Source organism: Vicugna pacos, chromosome 2, assembly GCF_048564905.1.
Source record: "Vicugna pacos chromosome 2, VicPac4, whole genome shotgun sequence".
Taxonomy (NCBI): domain Eukaryota; kingdom Metazoa; phylum Chordata; class Mammalia; order Artiodactyla; family Camelidae; genus Vicugna; species Vicugna pacos.
In genome coordinates this window covers 103,361,704-103,378,797 of record NC_132988.1, presented here as the reverse complement: position 1 = coordinate 103,378,797, position 17,094 = coordinate 103,361,704, and the positions used below count along the sequence as shown (strand labels likewise).

General features: G+C 45.9%; 1 protein-coding gene and 1 long non-coding RNA gene across 3 annotated transcripts; one reads left to right on the top strand and one right to left on the bottom strand.

Annotated features, from left to right (window-relative positions):
- Nucleotides 1-2,044: 2,044 nt before the first annotated feature.
- On the bottom strand, nt 2,045-3,789 carry LOC140700536 (uncharacterized). Of its 2 annotated transcripts, none has more exons than XR_012078950.1 (3): nt 3,616-3,789; nt 2,590-2,765; nt 2,045-2,316 (listed from the first exon to the last, which is right to left on the bottom strand). It is a non-coding gene; the product is annotated as an uncharacterized lncRNA (long non-coding RNA). The 2 variants fall into 2 exon arrangements; XR_012078951.1 differs by lacking the exon at nt 3,616-3,789 and adding an exon at nt 3,155-3,606.
- Nucleotides 3,790-3,970: 181 nt separating this feature from the next.
- SMIM20 (small integral membrane protein 20) lies at nt 3,971-15,261 on the top strand. The gene is made up of 3 exons (XM_015241529.3): nt 3,971-4,197; nt 14,307-14,363; nt 15,137-15,261. Exons 1-3 carry the CDS (start codon nt 4,089-4,091, stop codon nt 15,172-15,174), a joined length of 204 nt encoding a protein of 67 aa, XP_015097015.1. The 5' UTR covers nt 3,971-4,088; the 3' UTR covers nt 15,175-15,261.
- The last annotated feature ends 1,833 nt before the right edge of the window (nt 15,262-17,094 follow it).

Here is a 17,094-nt window from a genome sequence, read left to right as displayed (position 1 = left end):
GCTGCTCCAAACGCCAAGTTTCTAGTCTGCCTAATTTCCCGTAGAAGGTAATGATCCTTCTTGGGAATCCACAATAGTCTAAAAATACATCAGCTGCAGTGCCACAATTAGTAGAGCTGCTGTCCCAGGAAACCCTCATCACATTTTGCTTAGATCAGAGAGCGGATTAACTTTGATGTCTGTCTGAACCTTGTGTGAGACACCACTGGTGGTCCCCTTCCTGCAAGCAGTCAATCTTCACATCCAAGGGAAGAAGGGGGAAGTGCCGGATAGGAGCCCAAACCAATTTTTTTTCTCGGTGATTGAGATGAAAATATGCACCCTAGGACTCCTGACATATTTGATTTGCATCCTGTCTCCCTACGTCCCTTGAGCTGTCTCTCCCTCTGCACGAATACCTTCCAGACCCAAACCTCCTGCTGCATTCGCAAACATTAGTACAGCTATGAAGCCCCAAGCCCTTCAGCCATGCCATGTGTTGGAGGTAATTATGGAAATTTCCTTATCTATTAGGGCGCCTAGTGGCACGTAACCGAAACGTATTCTGACTAACTGAAGTCCAAAGGGAGTTTACCGGAATCATACAGGGTGGCTTATAGAATACAATGAACAGCTGAGAACCAGACTGCAAGGGGGGACGAGGGAAGCTCCGGGATCACAGGCAAGCAGGAGCTAGGCAATCATCGTACCAGGACATTTGCAATGGAAGAAATCCACTGCAACTGTGCTGCCTGTCCTTGTGTCGCTGTCCTCATGATTCTTATTCCTGGGAGAAAAAGAACAATTGGGCCCAGTTGGAATTGAACCCATATTCAGACATGGTGAGCTCACTGACTTTGTGAGGCAGTTTAGACTGGTGGTAAGAGCAGGTCTTTGGAGCCAGTCTGGATCTGAATCCAGGCTCTGCCACTTACTAGCCATGTGACCTTGAGCTAATCATTTTGCTATGCCTCAGCTTCTCTCTTTGAAAGTGGGGATGCCTACCCATGGGGACTGCTGAGTACTCACCAGGTAAACCTGTGATAGTGGCCTGCACAGCGGAAGTGTCCTACAGCCTTGATATCAGCACTGCTAGGAATGCCCAGGGCCCCAACCAAGAAAGCCAAGACGAGAGGTCATTCTCTGAAAGGAATCAGGAGCTATTATTAGGGAAGGCCGAGTGTCCAAAATGACTATCCACAGTCAACATCATATCCTTCCACCAGACCGTAGTTACCTTGAGGACAACAGACCCTCCTGTTAATTCACTGCCGCATCCAAGAGGGCCGAAAAAGTGCTGGGCTCAGTGAACCTTTGTCAAACATGCAAATGTTGACCACTTCCCTTCTGTGTTCCTAATCACTTAGCACAGTGCTTTGTATTTGTTGATTGAATCTATAGGTCGGTGGGATAGTCAAGAAAGGGGGAGAACACTGGGGTCAAAAAGATGAACTTGTACTTGGTAGGACTCAGTTGCAGGCAAGTGACAGGTAACTAGTTTGAGTAGGATGATGCTAATAAGCTATAGATGGGCTATGCCGTTGGTATAGATTGTTGTGTTTGTATAGATCATAGGCTGGCTGCTGGCCAGACTAAAACCTCTAGATCAGCATGAGGGGCAGAGAAACCACATTACTTTCCACATCACCCTGGAGAGGGGGTGGCTCATCTGTCCCACATTGGTGGGGTCCTTGCCTTGGATGCACTGTTGGTACCTCATGAGGACATCCCGGCATTCTCTATACTGGCTTTCGGAGCCTCTGAGGATAGGGCTCAGCCAGCCACCTGCCAAGCTTGATCATGGAACCAGTAAGATGTCACGGAGGAGCACACCAGATTAGGAATCATGAGAGTTCAGCCCTGGTCCTGGCTCAGCCAATGGTGTGTGGTCTCTGGCTCTCAGTGACCTGATCTAAAAAATAGGGTAATTTCTGACTTGGAGCTCATGGAGGTGTTGAGCAAATGCAGTCACACCCATGGTGATTTCATCTGGAACTCCTTCTGTTTTAACAGACAGAACCCAACTCAAAGTGGCTTCAGTGAAGAGGGGACTTTATTGGTTCGTGTTACTGAGAAATTCAGGCACAACTGGCTTCAGGGCTCAAACATATGTCAGTATCTGATTTCTCCCCATCTCTCAGCTCTCCCTCTGCTCTGCTGTCCTCATTCTCCATCTCTAAATGGTGGTCCCCTGCAGTTCCAGAGTCTCATCCCTTCAGGTTCAAATCCAGCTTTCCAGCAGCTGGGATAGACTATGGTTGGCTGAGCATGGGTCATTTGGCCAGAAGGATGCAGCCCCATTGGACAATCAGGCCTGGGTCCAGTGCCAATCAATCTCTGTGATGAGAGAGGGAGCTTGGTCAGGTTTGATTATATGCTTAACCCCCAGAGCTGGGAAAGAGTCAGGAGTAGGGCAGGGGGTGAAGCCCCCGTTTACCTCACAGATTAAGAATGGTAGAGGAGAGGAGTGAAAGATATCTGGAATACTATTAATAGAAAGAGAAAGGGCTGCTGGGTGGCTAAAATGACAAATGCACAGAACGCTTGAGATTTTCAGATCAGGTGATATAAAGCACACATCGCAGCTTCCCTCTTTGCTTCTGTCCTCACCCTAACAAGCTCCTGCAGTGCCCGCGGAGCAGCTGTCTCACCCTACAGTCATCTGTCTTCCTCCTCTGAACTTCTGTAGCCCGCAGGACTGTATCACTCATCAGCAACAGGCTGCGTCCGGTCATTAGTTATCATTTTATGTATATGTCCTGTCTCTTTGGCCACATGGCAGGATCCTGGAGAGCAAGGGTCACGTCTTATTCATCTTTGTGTCCCCCATATCACTTTGCCTGGCGTTTGGGGTACAGCAGACAGTCTATAAATCGGCTGACAGTACAAACACCTGATTTATAAGCTCCTGGAACCACGAAGGTAAATAGTAGCCTGACTCAACTGCAAAACTACAGAGAAAGAGGAAATCTGTGTCCTCTGCACCATTTTCTGGACTAAATAATGATGTTGGGGGGTGTCAAGATTTTCTGGGGTCTTCTTTGTTCCCCAGCTCCCGGCTGCTGGTATCATTCTTATTTACAAAGGATTTAGTGAAAGCCTAGGGAATCTTAGTCTCAGCTGCCCAGTACCCCTGGGCCGGGGAAGGGGCAGACCTTATGCTGCAGCGGCCCACCTGGAAGCACGGAGGATGGAGATCCTAGGAAGAGGAAGAAGGTGTCTGTCCTCAGTGGTTTCCACCCCAGGCAATAAGGCAGAGCCCCAGGGTCCCATCAACGGGACTGGGCTCCCTGCCCTGCACTGATCTCTATCTACTCCCCGTTGTCCTTCACATCCCTGACACTCAGCAAAGGGAAGAGGGAGAGAGGAGGGAATGGAAAATCGGAGTCAGAAAAGATCTACTTGTAGCTTGGATGTTGAAACAACATTCCTCCCAGGCTAGTCTCGATTCAGGAGCCCCTCTGGCTCCGATTTCAGAATCCCCTGCAGGCCATCCTGGGCCTGGAGATTTGCACCTTTGTCTCTAACACCCTCAAGCCGCCCTTTGGGCCCAAATCTGAGCAGCCAAGCCAGGATTCCCTCACTTGTAAATGATACGAGGATTAAATCAGCCAGCCATAGAGAGCCTCCACCTACCGTGTAATCACTAAAATCAAATCAAAGGGGGAAGAACGAAAAAGCGTGGTTGGTAAAGAAGGCAGTCCTAAACGAGGTCTGAAGAGTGGTAGGTGGAGCGGCTAAGAGGAGAACCAGGTTGAGGGGGCAGAACAGGGAACAGAGAGCAGTAAAAGTCCACGTTCAAATCGCAGCCGGCGCTCGCCCGGTGTAGCGCGCAGAGAGCGCCGGGGAGGCAGTGCCCCGGGGCCCAGGCCCCGCCCCCGCCCCCGCCCCGCCCTAGCTCCACCCAGCCCCTAGGCCCCGCCTCTGGTCCCACCCCTGCCCCAACCTCGCTCCGCCCCATCCCCGTCCCGCCTCCTAGCCCCGCCTCCAAGGCCCGGAAGCGAAAGCCGGTACTCTTCCTCCGAGCGGGGTCACGACCCAGCCGGCGTGAGTCTGGATTCCGAGAGTGCGGGGTGCTCAGCGGGTCAGAGCAGCCCCTGGCTGTAGCCATGTCCCCGAACCTACGCACCGCTTTCATTTTCGGCGGCTTCATCTCCCTGATCGGCGCCGCCTTCTACCCCATCTACTTCCGGCCTCTAATGCGGCTAGAAGAGTACCGTGAGTGACCTCTGACTCCGCGTGGTGGCCTGGCTCTAGTAACTCCCCCACTTCCCTTCGTCCTTTCCACGTGGGGCTATGGAGAGAGGTGGCTGGCGAGTCAGGGAGACTCGGGGTCGAACCCCACTATGTGCCCCTTTATGTGACCTTGGACAACCTCTCGGACCCCCAACATCCTCATCAGTAGTTATCTGTTTCTACAGTACCTTAATATAAAACCATCTATTCTCCGGTGAGACTCAAAAGTTGCACAGAGTAGGTCAACACTAAATACTAGTTTATACTCAGTGACATTCACTGAAGGCTTATGTGTCTCGTAAGGCAAACACTGGATCGTTTAATTTACACAAGCTTACTTTGAGGTAGGTATTATCTGTTTTATAGGTGGGGAAACTGAGGCTCAGAGAGGTTGTATAACGCCCAAGGTCACACAGCTGGTAAATGGGGCAAGACAAATATTCCAAGTCCAGCCCCTGTCTCCAGACATAATTTCACACACTTAAGATGGGAATGGTGATGTGGGAATGGGCCTTAATTAATCTTGAATTTGAAGGTGTTTTTATTGCACTTCATTTCCACTCCCAAAGATGTCTTTGAGTGGAAATGTTTCAAACCTAAACCGTTAACCTGGGTTTTGAGTTTTTCCGCTCCTTTCTCCTCAAATTTTTTTTTCAGATTCTGCTGTCTTCCTTTATTTTTAAGCTGGTTGCTCACATGACAATGGTGAATATCCTGGGAGTAATTTTCTTCCTTAATCATTCAAGTCTTATCATTCGAAAAGCCAAACTCTCCTTCCTTGAGACCTATACTTCAGCAAGGATTAGCGCTTTGATACATCTGAAACCATCTGTCAGAGAGAAAATATAAGGCATTAGAGGCTCATTTTGTTCTCCAGGAAACCTGAATCATCTTGAAGATGGAAGGGGGCCAAACCTGCCCCTTGAGAGTATTAGCGGAGGCTGAAAGCTTGGTGATTTGAAGGCGAAAGCTCCGTGTAAATGTTCTGCCCGTTACAAATGCTACAACATTTGGTTTCTGAGGCAGAGCATTTTAAGTACACACTAAAATTTCCTTGTAGCCAGGATTGAAATGGACTCTGCATTCTGCCTTCCAGCCTATCTCCATGCACCATGCGTGGGGGTGAACATGGGACCGTGTGAAGCCCTGCATAATCTATCTACATTACCCCTGGGTACTGGATCCCTGCTCCAGGCTATTTTATTACAGCCTCTAGAGTTGAACTTGGGACAAGGGAGTCTGCTTGGGATCCCACTAGAATAGTTTTAGTTATGAAGACTAGAGCTGGCTCTCAACTGGGGATGATTTTTGTCCCCCTGCTCCCCAGGGGACATTTGGTTCTATCTGGAGACATTTTTGCTTGTCACAAAATGGGTGGGGTGGGATGGGTGTGCTACTAACATCTAGTGCGTAGAGGCCAGGGTTGCTGCTAAACTTTCTGCAGTGCAACGGGACAGCCCCCTCATGACAAAGAATTACCCAGCCCAAAATGTGATCAGCCCTGAGCTTGAGAAACCCTGCCCTGGTCAGAATATCAAGGCGTCTGTGCTGTGTCTCCCAACAGCAGTTTTACAGGGCTAGTCCAGAGTCTGTAGTTGAGTGAGTCACCTTGAGACAGACAAATTAGGCCTTTTAAGTGAACATTTAGTGCTCGTGGCTACAATAGCTGCATTTTTAACTATAAGACGATCTACACCTGCCCACATTCCTGGTTCAATTTTAATTTGGACAACTTTTATCTGAGAGTTGTAATTGATTCCTTAAATGGGTAAATGACACAAAACAGCTAATGTTTATTGAAAGCTTATTATATGTCTAACACTCTTCCATGCACTTCATATATATATTAACTCATTTGGTTCTCATAACAACTGTGTATGGTAGTTGCTATGGGATCATCATCCCCATTTTGTATGTGGACAGACTAAGGTAGGAATAGTTACCTTGCACAGGGACCCCCAGCCGATGAGTCACAGATCTGGAATTTGAACAGTGCCCTAAATTGCTACACCAGGGAACCATGCTGCCTCTCTAAGAGGGTGAGAGTAAGTTAGATGAGGGTCTAAATCCTTTACTAGATGAGGATCTTAAGGTGGATTACTTAACCTCTCTGAGCCTGACCTTTTTCCTCATCTGTAACAGTGGAATTAGCAGAACTGAATGTACAGGTTTTGGAGAGAATTAAATGAGATAACAGATATGGAAACACTTTGTGTTATGTTAGGCATCGCATAAAAACATTTCAAAAATAAGGAGCCACAGGGGCAGGGAAATGAGACAAGGAGATTTAAGCAGGTGGGCAGACCTAAAGCTGTCTGACCTGGCAGTAAACTGAGGTCCCATCAGGTGAGGCATTAGTGACTGGGTCATGGGAACCCGCTGTGAGGACAGAGCTTCAGTTCACTTTGACACATTCAGCTAGCATTTGTTTAGCTTCCTTTTCATTTTTTTAAAACCCCAATTTTAGCAGTTACTATGTATCTGGCACTGTGTTAGATGCCGGATGTATATGACTGGACAAGATGGTCAGAGCTCTTCTTTCATGTCACTGTCCCCACCCTTGCCCAGTCCTCGAACTCTGAGCTGGTCTCCCTGCTCCACTAGGCCCCCGCGACCACCCTCTCTACCCAGCAGCCACAGGGGTCTTCCTAGCTGCTTTGTTGTTGCTGATCTACCTTCTTTTCATTTGGGGTCAAAGAATTCAGACTATGATTTTGACTCTTTGATGTTGGTCAAGGTTTGCTTTGTGACTTGGTACAAGTCAATTTTTGCAAATGTTCCTTGTGTGCTGGGAATGATGTATGTCCTCTCGGTTTGGGGTACAGAGTTCTGTCTGTGACGGTTTCAGAACAAGCTTCTTAATTCTGTTACTTAGATATCTTGAGGCCATATTATTCAGTGCACACAATCTAGAATATTCTGGAGAATTTTTTCGATTATCATTATGTAAGAGTCCTCTTTACCCCTAATGCTCCTCCCCAACTCTGTTTTATCTGATACTATCATTGTTACCAGTTTTCTGTTGGTTAGTGTTTTCCTGGTGTGTGTGTGTGTATATATATATATATATATATATACACACACACACACACATACACTCTTACATTTAGCCTTTATTTGTCCTTGAGTCTTACAACCACCCTAAACTGGGATTTTTAAAATATCCAATCTGATCATCTTTTTTAACTGTTAGATTGGAATCATTTTCACTTATGTTTACTGATATATTTACATTTATTTTCCTTGTCTTGTGTTTTCTATTTATTCTTCTGTTTCTCTACTCCCTTCTTTTCTCCTTTTCTGCCTGCAAGCCTTCTTTGTTTAATTTCTCCCACTCTACTAGTTTGAAAGTTTTACATTGTATTTTTCTTTCATGTGATTACAGTTTAAAGTTAGTCAATACCTTCACCTCCTGTGAAATATACAAAGACCTGAGGATGCGGCAGCCCCATCCCATGTGCCCCGCTCACCCTGCCTGGTGTTTGTTGCTCCCCAAATCACTTAGTACCACCAGCACTTTACACAGCCACTGATTGTCTCTCTTTACCCTCATTCTTTACTCACTGATCCTTCTTTTATCTCACTCCTTTCTAGTTTCAGTTTCTCCATTCTGAAATACATCTGTTTATATTTCTTTGATGAGAAATTGTAACTGGGAAAATCCACTCTCGTGTGTCAGTGTAGAACTCCAGGTCTTCTGCTGTGGCTGTTGAGAAGTCGACCGTCGTGCTATTTGTTCTTTGAATTTGATCATCTCACTTGCTTGTTTAAAATACTTCAGTAACCCTCTGCTGTCCTCAGAGTCCAGCCAGTGAAGAATCACTGAAGTATTGTAATCAGAGCAAGGTGATCGGATTCCCTCTGTCTGTATGTGATGGAGGGGCTGGAAGGGTCAGGGTTGGAGGTAGAAGGCCAGGTACAGGAAGGGTGTGCTTCCCATGGCATCCAGGAGAGGTGACTGACCAGAGTGACAGTGATTATGGGCCTCGGGAGGAGTACTGAATTTGGGAGCCATACTTAAGAAATAAATCCTCTACAGGGATTTGTGACTGATTCACTCAAGGGTGAGGGATAGAGGGGGATGAGACTGGCACCCAGCTTTCTGGCTCCAGCAGCTGAGGAGATGGTGGTACTACTCATTAAGAAACACAAGAAGGAATCGATTTGGGGGAATGAGAGGACAAGTTGATTCAATTTTGGATGTATCGAGTTTTAGGTACCCGGATGTGCTCTTGGAGCCTTCCCCTGGGTGATGGGATGGGCCAGTCTGGAGCTGAGCCGCAGGGTCTGAGCTGGAGCTAGAGGTGGCGTGTTGTCAGCACCAGAGGGGAAGCAGAGTCACTGCGGTGGGCAGGGCTCCCAGGCAGCACTCAGAGGTGGAGGAAGACAGCTGGTCCAGGGCAGGGTGCAGGTGAAGGTCTGAAGAGCAAGCGGTCAGGGAGGAAGGGCCCCCAGAGGAGACTGACAAGGAGTGGCCGGGGAGAGAGAATTACAGAAGAGGCTGTGGTCACACGTCCCACAAAGACAGCTCCTCATGAAAAGTGTGTGGTCAGCAGGGCTAGGCTGCTGGGAGACAGTGAAAAGGATGAGAAGTGAAAATATCCATTGGATTTAGCAAGAAGAAGGTAAAGCTCATTGGCTGTTTTGTTAAGAATGCTTTCAGTGGCGTGGTAGAGGGCAGAAAGCAGATTGCAAGGGACTGAAGACTTAATAGTTTATTAGGTCGACTATTTAAAGATACTGGGCTCTATGGAGAGGAGAATGACAAATTATATTTGCAGCAGATCAAGGGAGCTCAGGGGAGTTTTGTTTTCGTTTTGGCTGGGAGCAGTGGGAGACCCGAGAGAGTCTCTAGATAGAGAAGGATGCTGGAGAGAGAAGATGACCCACAGAGGGGGAGGTGGCAGGGATCTTGAGATCAGATGGAAGAGGAAGCCTTGGACCAAAGGCAGGGCACCTCTTCCACCAGCTCAGGAGGAAGCGTGGGTGTGGGTCCAGCTAGATGTAGGTGTGACGTTGGCAAGTTGTAGGCACTTCCTGGTTGTTTCGGCTTCTGTTGTCTTTGTGACGCAGGAGGTCAGGTAACAATGAGTAAGAGAGAGGCAGGGCCCCCGGCCAGCCGCTCCCTCCCTGACTCTCTTCCCTGGGCTTTGTGACCGTCCCCTCCGTCAGTACTCCTGGCTTTGCTCTTTCACTCCTGCCTTTCTGCCTCTCCTTAGCCTCTCTTGTTGGATCTTCCTCTGCTGAGCATCCTTCATACATTTATGTTCCAAGGAGGACTGAGGAGAAGCCCACAGTCCTTGGAAGGGCAGAGCAGACACCCAGTCCTTGAGAAGAGGAGCGGGGCTGGCAAGGGAGGAACCCAGGCCGTGTAGGGCCCAAGTGTCCCATCCGCGCAGACCCTTCAGCTGGGCCAGCCTGACTGATGCTGGCCAGCCTGGGTATGGGGACAATTAGGTTCCCGGGCCCCTGCTGCAATAAGCTTCAAGGCAGTAGAAAAGAGGCAGAAGACTGCTTTCATAAAAGAATGCCAAGGAGATCTTCCATGATTCACAAGCAGTCAGGCCACTACCACAAGATTGTAGTACTGAATTTCATTTTGACGTGCGGTGTGATCTTCAGCCCTTTCACTAACTCAGCCAGACTTCACCAAGTCAGGTTTCAGGTGGAATACATAGTCAGTTCGACATGTGAGACCTCAGTACTGAAATGAACACTGGGGAGGTGGCCTTTGGCATTGGTAGTCGGCGGCCCCAAACCAGAAGCATGGGGACAGTTGTGCCGGGCCTCTGGAGGGAATCCCTGACAGTGCTTTTTAGCTTGCACCCTGTCGGCGCAGCACGGTTTGTGTGAAGAGCCCACGTCTGGGGAAGGGTACAGGTGCTGTAACTCGAAGCCTGATCTGCCTTTTGTCGTAGCATCGTAGAACCAGACAGTGATCCTGAATGTGGCCTTTTGAAAATAACATCCATTTCAGGGCAACCTATGAAATGAGGCAGAGTAAGATCATCTTCTGTGATCCTGTTCATTTTTAACTTTAGTTAGATGTGCAGGAGCATGAAATCCTAGAGTTTTGCCAGAAACCCGGTGCTCATTCAGTCTCCTCGCTTAGGTGACTTGTCCAAGGTCATTCAGCATATTCATTGCTGGGTAGACACTACACCCTAACTCCCCGGCCTTGTCTGCTGCTTAATGACTTCCTCTTTCACCTGCATTTAGGACAGGGGAAAGCACCTGCCAGCAAAGAGAAAGGTTCATTGGAAGAGCCGTGAGACCCCAGTTCTCCTACCTCTGTCCTCCCACCCCTAACCGGAACAGGGCTGCAAGAAATCACTTGATGCAGAAATGATTCTGACCTTGGAAGAGCATTTTCCCGATTACATGGCAGGTGCTTAGGTTTGTTTCTTTATTTAAACAGAGGTGCTGGGAATTGAACCAGGACCTCGAGCATGCTAAGCACACACCATACAACTAAGCTATACCCTTCCCGCACATGGCAGGTGCTGAGAATTTGATTTTTCTTCCTTTCACAGTAGAGTCAAATACAAGGTCAGTGCACAGACTAAAGTCTTACTCTCTAACTGGCTTTGCAAAGCTGCCTGGATTCCACTGCACACTCTGGTGAAAAACAAGTGTCCTCAGTATTGGGAGGAATCCATGCTGCCGGTGGCCCTTTGGTCCCCTCAGCCGCTGGCTCACACTCGCCACCAGTGTAGATATCCAGTCCTGAATCACCCCACAGTCAGACTGCAGCAAAATGGGAGCACTGAAAAAGTATTTTTAATTTTATATTTGCCATTTAAAAAAAGATACTTCGAAGTAATCACCATGGAGCAGTCTCAGTGTTATTGGACTGCCTTATACTGGTTTTGCAGTTGTATACTTTTGTTATTAAGAAAAGAAAAATCCAAACCTACAGAGAAGATTTAAGAATAGTACAGTCAATCCCTTTAGGTCCTTCACCTGGATTTACCAGTTGTCAACATTTTGCCACATTCGCTTTCTCTCCCTCTATATATGTTACATATCTGTATCTACATACACATAGACACATATATATACATGTGTAATTATATACACATATTTTAATGGTTACTTTTATTTTGCTGAACCATTTGAGAATAAGTTGAAGACACTGTGAGCTTTCATCCCTAAACACTTCAGCAGGTACTGCCTGAGAACAAGGACATTCTCTTACATAACCACAATTATCCAATCCAGGAAATTTAATATTGACACAATGCTATTATGTAATATACAGTCCATATTCAAATGTTGACATTCATCCCATTACTGCAGGTTGCGAGTTGCTTTTATCTTAACCGTTCATTGGCAGGAGGAGATGGCGGGGGTGTTCGGAGGTGGCAGTCTCACTGCGTAGGGCCCCGAGACCTGCACCCGCTTCTAGGTTTCTACCTGCTGGTCCTCCCCTAGAGCGCCCTCGCCTAGTCAGTGATGACCGCTGAGGGGGCTGGCGCTTGGGTATGCTGTATTCATTTGGTGCTGTGACAGTTAAATAAAGGAGCAAGTCACATAGATTATTTCACAATATGGACATTTAATATAAGGATATGTTTCATTTTCAAAGACTTAAAAATTGTTAGGTGGATTCTTATCCTCCCGTACAGAACTGAGCCCGTCCGCCTGTATTGCTGAGTTTTTAACTATATACCTGGCCCTTTGAGTAGAGAGAATGATCCTCAATTAAAGCTGCAAATCAGCTCACTGCCTTAGCACCAGGGGGCAGAGTCGGGCTTGCTGAGATGCCCGAGTGGGGACTTTCCTAACCGGCGTCGCAAAGCTCCAGGCCCAGTGTTGTCTGTTAGTGTTTTAATCATTTCCCTCCTGATAGAAAACGTGCTCACTACTGAGAAGTCAGTAATTAGCTCATCCTGATCTATCCACATAGTTAAACCCCCTGACTTCTGCATTGCCCTTGTCCTGAGGTTGATAGACGTTTGCTGTTTCTCTAATGATAGCAAAATAGAAACCTCCTGTCAACCTCATCAAGATGTACTTGCTAAATCCTGAGGGACCAGCTTGTTTTCCCCTTAGAATGTTCTGTGTTCACAAATAAAGTGTCTTTGTGCATTATCACGAATTTGTGTAAGACTGCTTTGCCTTAGAGTATTTATAAGACGTTAATGGATTAAAGAACCGGGGATGTAGATAGGATGCTAATACTGGTTATCGCTTGGTAGGAACTGGTTCAGCAAATCGGTTTAAATTGCCTCTCCAAGCTGAAAAAAGAGGTGGTTGCGTAAGGACAAGGATTATAAAGAGATTATGGTCTATTTAAAATAAATCCTCAGCCTCTCTCCAACCTCATTAGCAATTAGCAAGGAAGTGTGAAGACGGATTCTTTTCTCTTCCCTTGGTTCTCCATTGTGTTGTAAGAGGTTAGAGCACAATTAGGCATTCTGTTGCCACCAGAAGTCAACTTCCTTTGATGCTTGGCAGTCTGCCAGCTTCTTTGGCTTTGCTGGACTGAGCCTATCGGAGAACGTGTTCGGTACACCAGGATGTCTGATTGTCTTAAATCTGGACGTCTAGAATGCTTTCTGGCAATCCAACATTTTTAAAAAAACTCATCTCTTCCTTCTTCCATAATACTGGAGAATGGACTTTATAGGTGTAAAAAAATGATATCTATTTTTGTCCCTGGCATGATCGATGACAGTGTAGTCTTTTCCTGGTTGGCATTTTCTAAGAGCATGTTTGAGACACATCCATACTTGGAGACTTACTGATGGTGCAGTAGGGCTCAATCCTACAGGAATTTAACTTCTTAGGAAATGAGCTCTGCTTCTGTGTTGAGTTATTTTAGAAAGTCTGACACCTGAGAGGCCCCGTTATCATCCACTCTGGATGGGAGAAGTCTTTGGCATTTCTTGGTCCACAGGGTCTTGGTTGTTGTTCACCTGCTGCTTCTCAGAGAGGCCCAGTGAAACTATCGGACTGTTGTCTATAAGGGGCTTCCTCATGCTGTGTCTTCTTGCTTAGGGTTGGATGTCAAGATTCACATCATTCCTATTGCCCAGTGTTTTATTTGCCAAAGCAAAATTTGGCATTGATAAAACTATCAGATAGGCCACTTAGGATTGACTTCCTGTCACATCGCGGGAGAAGCAAGTTCAATGAATATTCCCAGTTTGGCAAATTCCTGTTTCTTGTACCGTTATGCTTGTGTAACTTTATACGAATCCAAACAACAGAATAAAGAAAACTGACTAATATTAAATAAGAGCTAAATGTGGATTTAAAGAAACACTGTCAGCCTGATTAAAGTTCCGATTAAACACTTAATTACTATAATATAGTAATAAACATCCCTTGGCTCTAAGTCCTTCTCCTGAAAAGCCACCATTTGTTTGTCAAGAGACCTAGAATAATAAGTCTTTGTTTTCACAGCCCTTAGGTTTATTCGAAACCACTTAGAAAGATGTGTCAGAGTGCTTGAAGCCCACAGACATAAAATGCCCAATTTCTCTTGGCCCTCGCCTGTTGGACATCTCCAAAGAGATCGGCTAAGCGGCTGTCACTAAAACGTGCTTACTAATTGGCGCAGCACCTGCAATCAATTAGGGAAGCTTCAATTATCCCAGCCAAAGCCACCCACCCAAAGATTAATTTTCTGCTCTATTTCCTATCAAAAACAGCATATTTAGCTCTGGGTCTAGGCGTTCAGTGGAGTACATTTTCGACACATAAACTACATCGTTTTCTTGTTAATTGTACTTGTTTCTTCAATTCAGCAGCCTTGCCCTCCTAATATTCACACCCACCAGTTCTTTCAAAACTGTTCTTTTTCTGTTGTTTTTGTTGCCTTTCCAAACTGCTGAGATCACCGAGAAAAGATGTTCGTTGGGAGCTTTTCTTCTGAAGTACGGCTTGCTTGCTTTTACTGAAAATGTCCAATCTATTTGCTTGATGGGATCTAACTTCCATAACCTAAAAGCTTTGCATAGCGGCTCTGAATCTGCCAGCACTCAGCTCCATTGTTTTCTAATTTTCCCGTCTAGATAGGATTTCCACTCCCGCTGCCCCCTACACCCCTCTCTAAAGAGTAATTTCTCTGTTTTGTTTCTTAGAGAAGGAACAAGCCGTAAATCGAGCCGGTATTGTTCAAGAAGATGTGCAGCCACCAGGTAAACTTAAAAATCAAAGCACAGTCCCACGTGGACTATTGTGTTGTCGGGGCGGGAGGTGGGGGATGTTTGCTTTGTAGCGGGAGAAATCTTTTTCGCTTCGAGGCTCGATTGTGATTGTGCTGTTTACTCCACAGCAGTTGCCGCTTCAGAGGTGCCACCCCAAGACTTCATCTTACCATTTCACTCCAGAATAGTTTTTGCAAGTTTGCACGTTTCTCTGTTGCATTTGATCAGGGGGCACCAACGTGTAACAAGCGTGCAATTAAATATGAAGCGCAAATAGCTGTTTTGCAGGCTTATTTACCAAGCACCTATTTAAACACTACCCTCATGGGAAAATACTGTTTATTTGTGAGCTCTTTTAATTGATGCAGGATTCAGCTTTATACAAAAGCTCAAAAGTTCCCTTTATGGCTGAACAGTTAGTTACTTTAAGACGATCCAAGTTGGCTGAGAATGAGAGGTTTCCAGCTTATTAGCCAAAACTTATAATCTGTGGCTGTGGTCTTTTTTATTTATTTATTTTTTTAACAAGGCCAAATACATATCTCCCTGTCATGGGGCCATTTCTGAGCCGTTTAAAAGTCCCTCATGGATGCCTCAGCTTCCTAGCCCTTCCATTCCGGGGCTCTGACAGCTTCCCTGCCCTGCCTCAAACTGCATGGAAATTGCACAACTCAGTTCTGATGTCATCTTGTTTGTTTGGGGTCGAGGGAAGTGGTAGGAAGTCTACAAACGAATCCTGTTTTTATTCCTGTTTCTCTCTATAGGGTTAAAAGTGTGGTCGGATCCATTTGGCCGGAAATGAGAAGGCTGTCCCCACCTCTGATTGTGAAAGGAGACAGTCCTCGTGCTTTCAACTGCCCCAAGTTCAATAAATCGCCTGGCTAGAGAATGATGGCTGGAGAAGAAAAGTCTCTAATGTCGTCAAGAGTGCTGTGCACAAGAATTAATTCCCTTCTTAAATATCAGAGAACCCTGGAACAAATCACACCATTAGGAAGGCTTTCATGATTCGGTTTCCTTTCTAAAAGTGAAGCTCTGTCACCCAGCTGTGTTTGGAGGCGATCTGCTTATTATTCCGTCTCTACCTCTTACCCAACCGAGCTGGGATGTGAATGTAAGCAACCAGTAGACTTGGGAAGATCCTAGTCTGTTTGTCTGTTTTGCCATCTTCCAAAAGGAAATTTCAGCTAAAAGCCACCATAGCGAGCAGTCTCACAGGGCTCTTCGAAAATGTTAAAGTAGATAAAACTCTTTGAGGACAAGGTACATTATTACTTAAGAATAAACAGTTCAGCTCAACTAGCTCATTGGGAAAGTTGCTGCCCGTTGGAAAATAAATATGAAGCAAATTCAAACTACATGGGTGTGCATGTGTAGTAGAAATCAGTGCTGAATTAAAGGAAGTACAAATGTGTGTATTAAAATGATTTCTTTTTACTTGACAATGGTATAAGTGTTTTTTGTAAATCCTTTTTTATAAGCTCATTAAGTTGTACCAAGAAGTACTATATGACTAGATACTTGTGTGGTGGTTGTCAAATTGTATACAAGTAGAAATCTTAAAGAGCAGATTTGTGGAGACAGACATTTATTGAATGTGATTCTCTACCAGGTACCTTCTTGCTCTAGTGCTCTTTCTGCCCGCTTACTAGATGATGTGCTTTTGAAGAGACACACCCCTCATTTTTCCGTCTCGCGGAGTGCCTCGCTCATTACTGCATGTGTGCTCTTTGAGATGAGCTGCCTGATGACATAATTTCATTATTGTGAACTGGGAGTTTGCTTAACAGACAACTGGCATAATTATGTTGATTACTGTCAAAAAGAAATGAGATTGATAGTTCCAAAACCAAAGTCATCATATTTTGGTAGGCATTCCCTAACATTTAGTTGACTTACAATTAACAACCCCAATAAAAGAAGTTGACTCATTCTGCGTACGTTTGACCACTGTTTTCCTTGGAAGGGGCACTAGAAGGTCGTGTGACTTAAAGTCAAGCACCCAGTGGGTGCTTAATTGAGATTTCTCTGTCACAGTGGCCAGTGCTGGTCCCATCTGCTTTGGAAAATATCCAAGCTGAAATGACTGTGTCTGAATGTCGTAGTGAAGAACTTGGCGGCCCTGATGGCTTATTTGTCGCCTGGAACAGATTCAATTTAGTCTCCTGGGTGGGATCTTTGTCCTGGTCTTGACCTTGCCGTTGGTCTACCTCTTTGCAGAGATAAAGAGGCTTCCTGTCCTGCTCAGCTGCCTTGATGTTTTTGAAAGGATCACTCCTGATGTTATCAGAGGTGTAATGTCAGACTCTGCTGCCCACACTTGACAAAAGCCAGGTTGTAAGGTTGTAAGAGTGTTGACGGAGGGTCTTGTAGTGCCTCCAGGCAGCTTCCAGGTGTGCCTCTGGGAGGTCGCTGGAAGCACTGGAAAGAGGGATCTTCATCAAATACAGTTAGGAAACAGAGTTAAAGTTAATTAGGTTTATTTGCTTCTAATTTGACCATTTCCAAGAGAGACATAACATTTCCCAAATGTATTTATTACAGCAGAGCCTTTTTTTACCGATTATCTTCTGGACCTAATGACCACCAACATCCTTTAGGGGAAATCCTCCCCTAGACCAGTGGTTCTCCAACTTTTTAGTCTCAGGACCCCTTTAACACACAAACATTTTTGAGAATTTCAAAGTGTTTCTTCTATGGGTTATACTGTATTAGAAATTAA

Bases quoted from the DNA above. Each gene is read 5' to 3' on its own strand.
- SMIM20 (XM_015241529.3), top strand. From the start codon at position 4,089: ATGTCCCCGAACCTACGCACCGCTTTCATTTTCGGCGGCTTCATCTCC. The intron at 4,198-14,306 runs GTGAGTGACCTC...TTTGTTTCTTAG, and splicing joins AATGCGGCTAGAAGAGTACC to AGAAGGAACAAGCCGTAAAT. The intron at 14,364-15,136 runs GTAAACTTAAAA...TTCTCTCTATAG, and splicing joins AGAAGATGTGCAGCCACCAG to GGTTAAAAGTGTGGTCGGAT.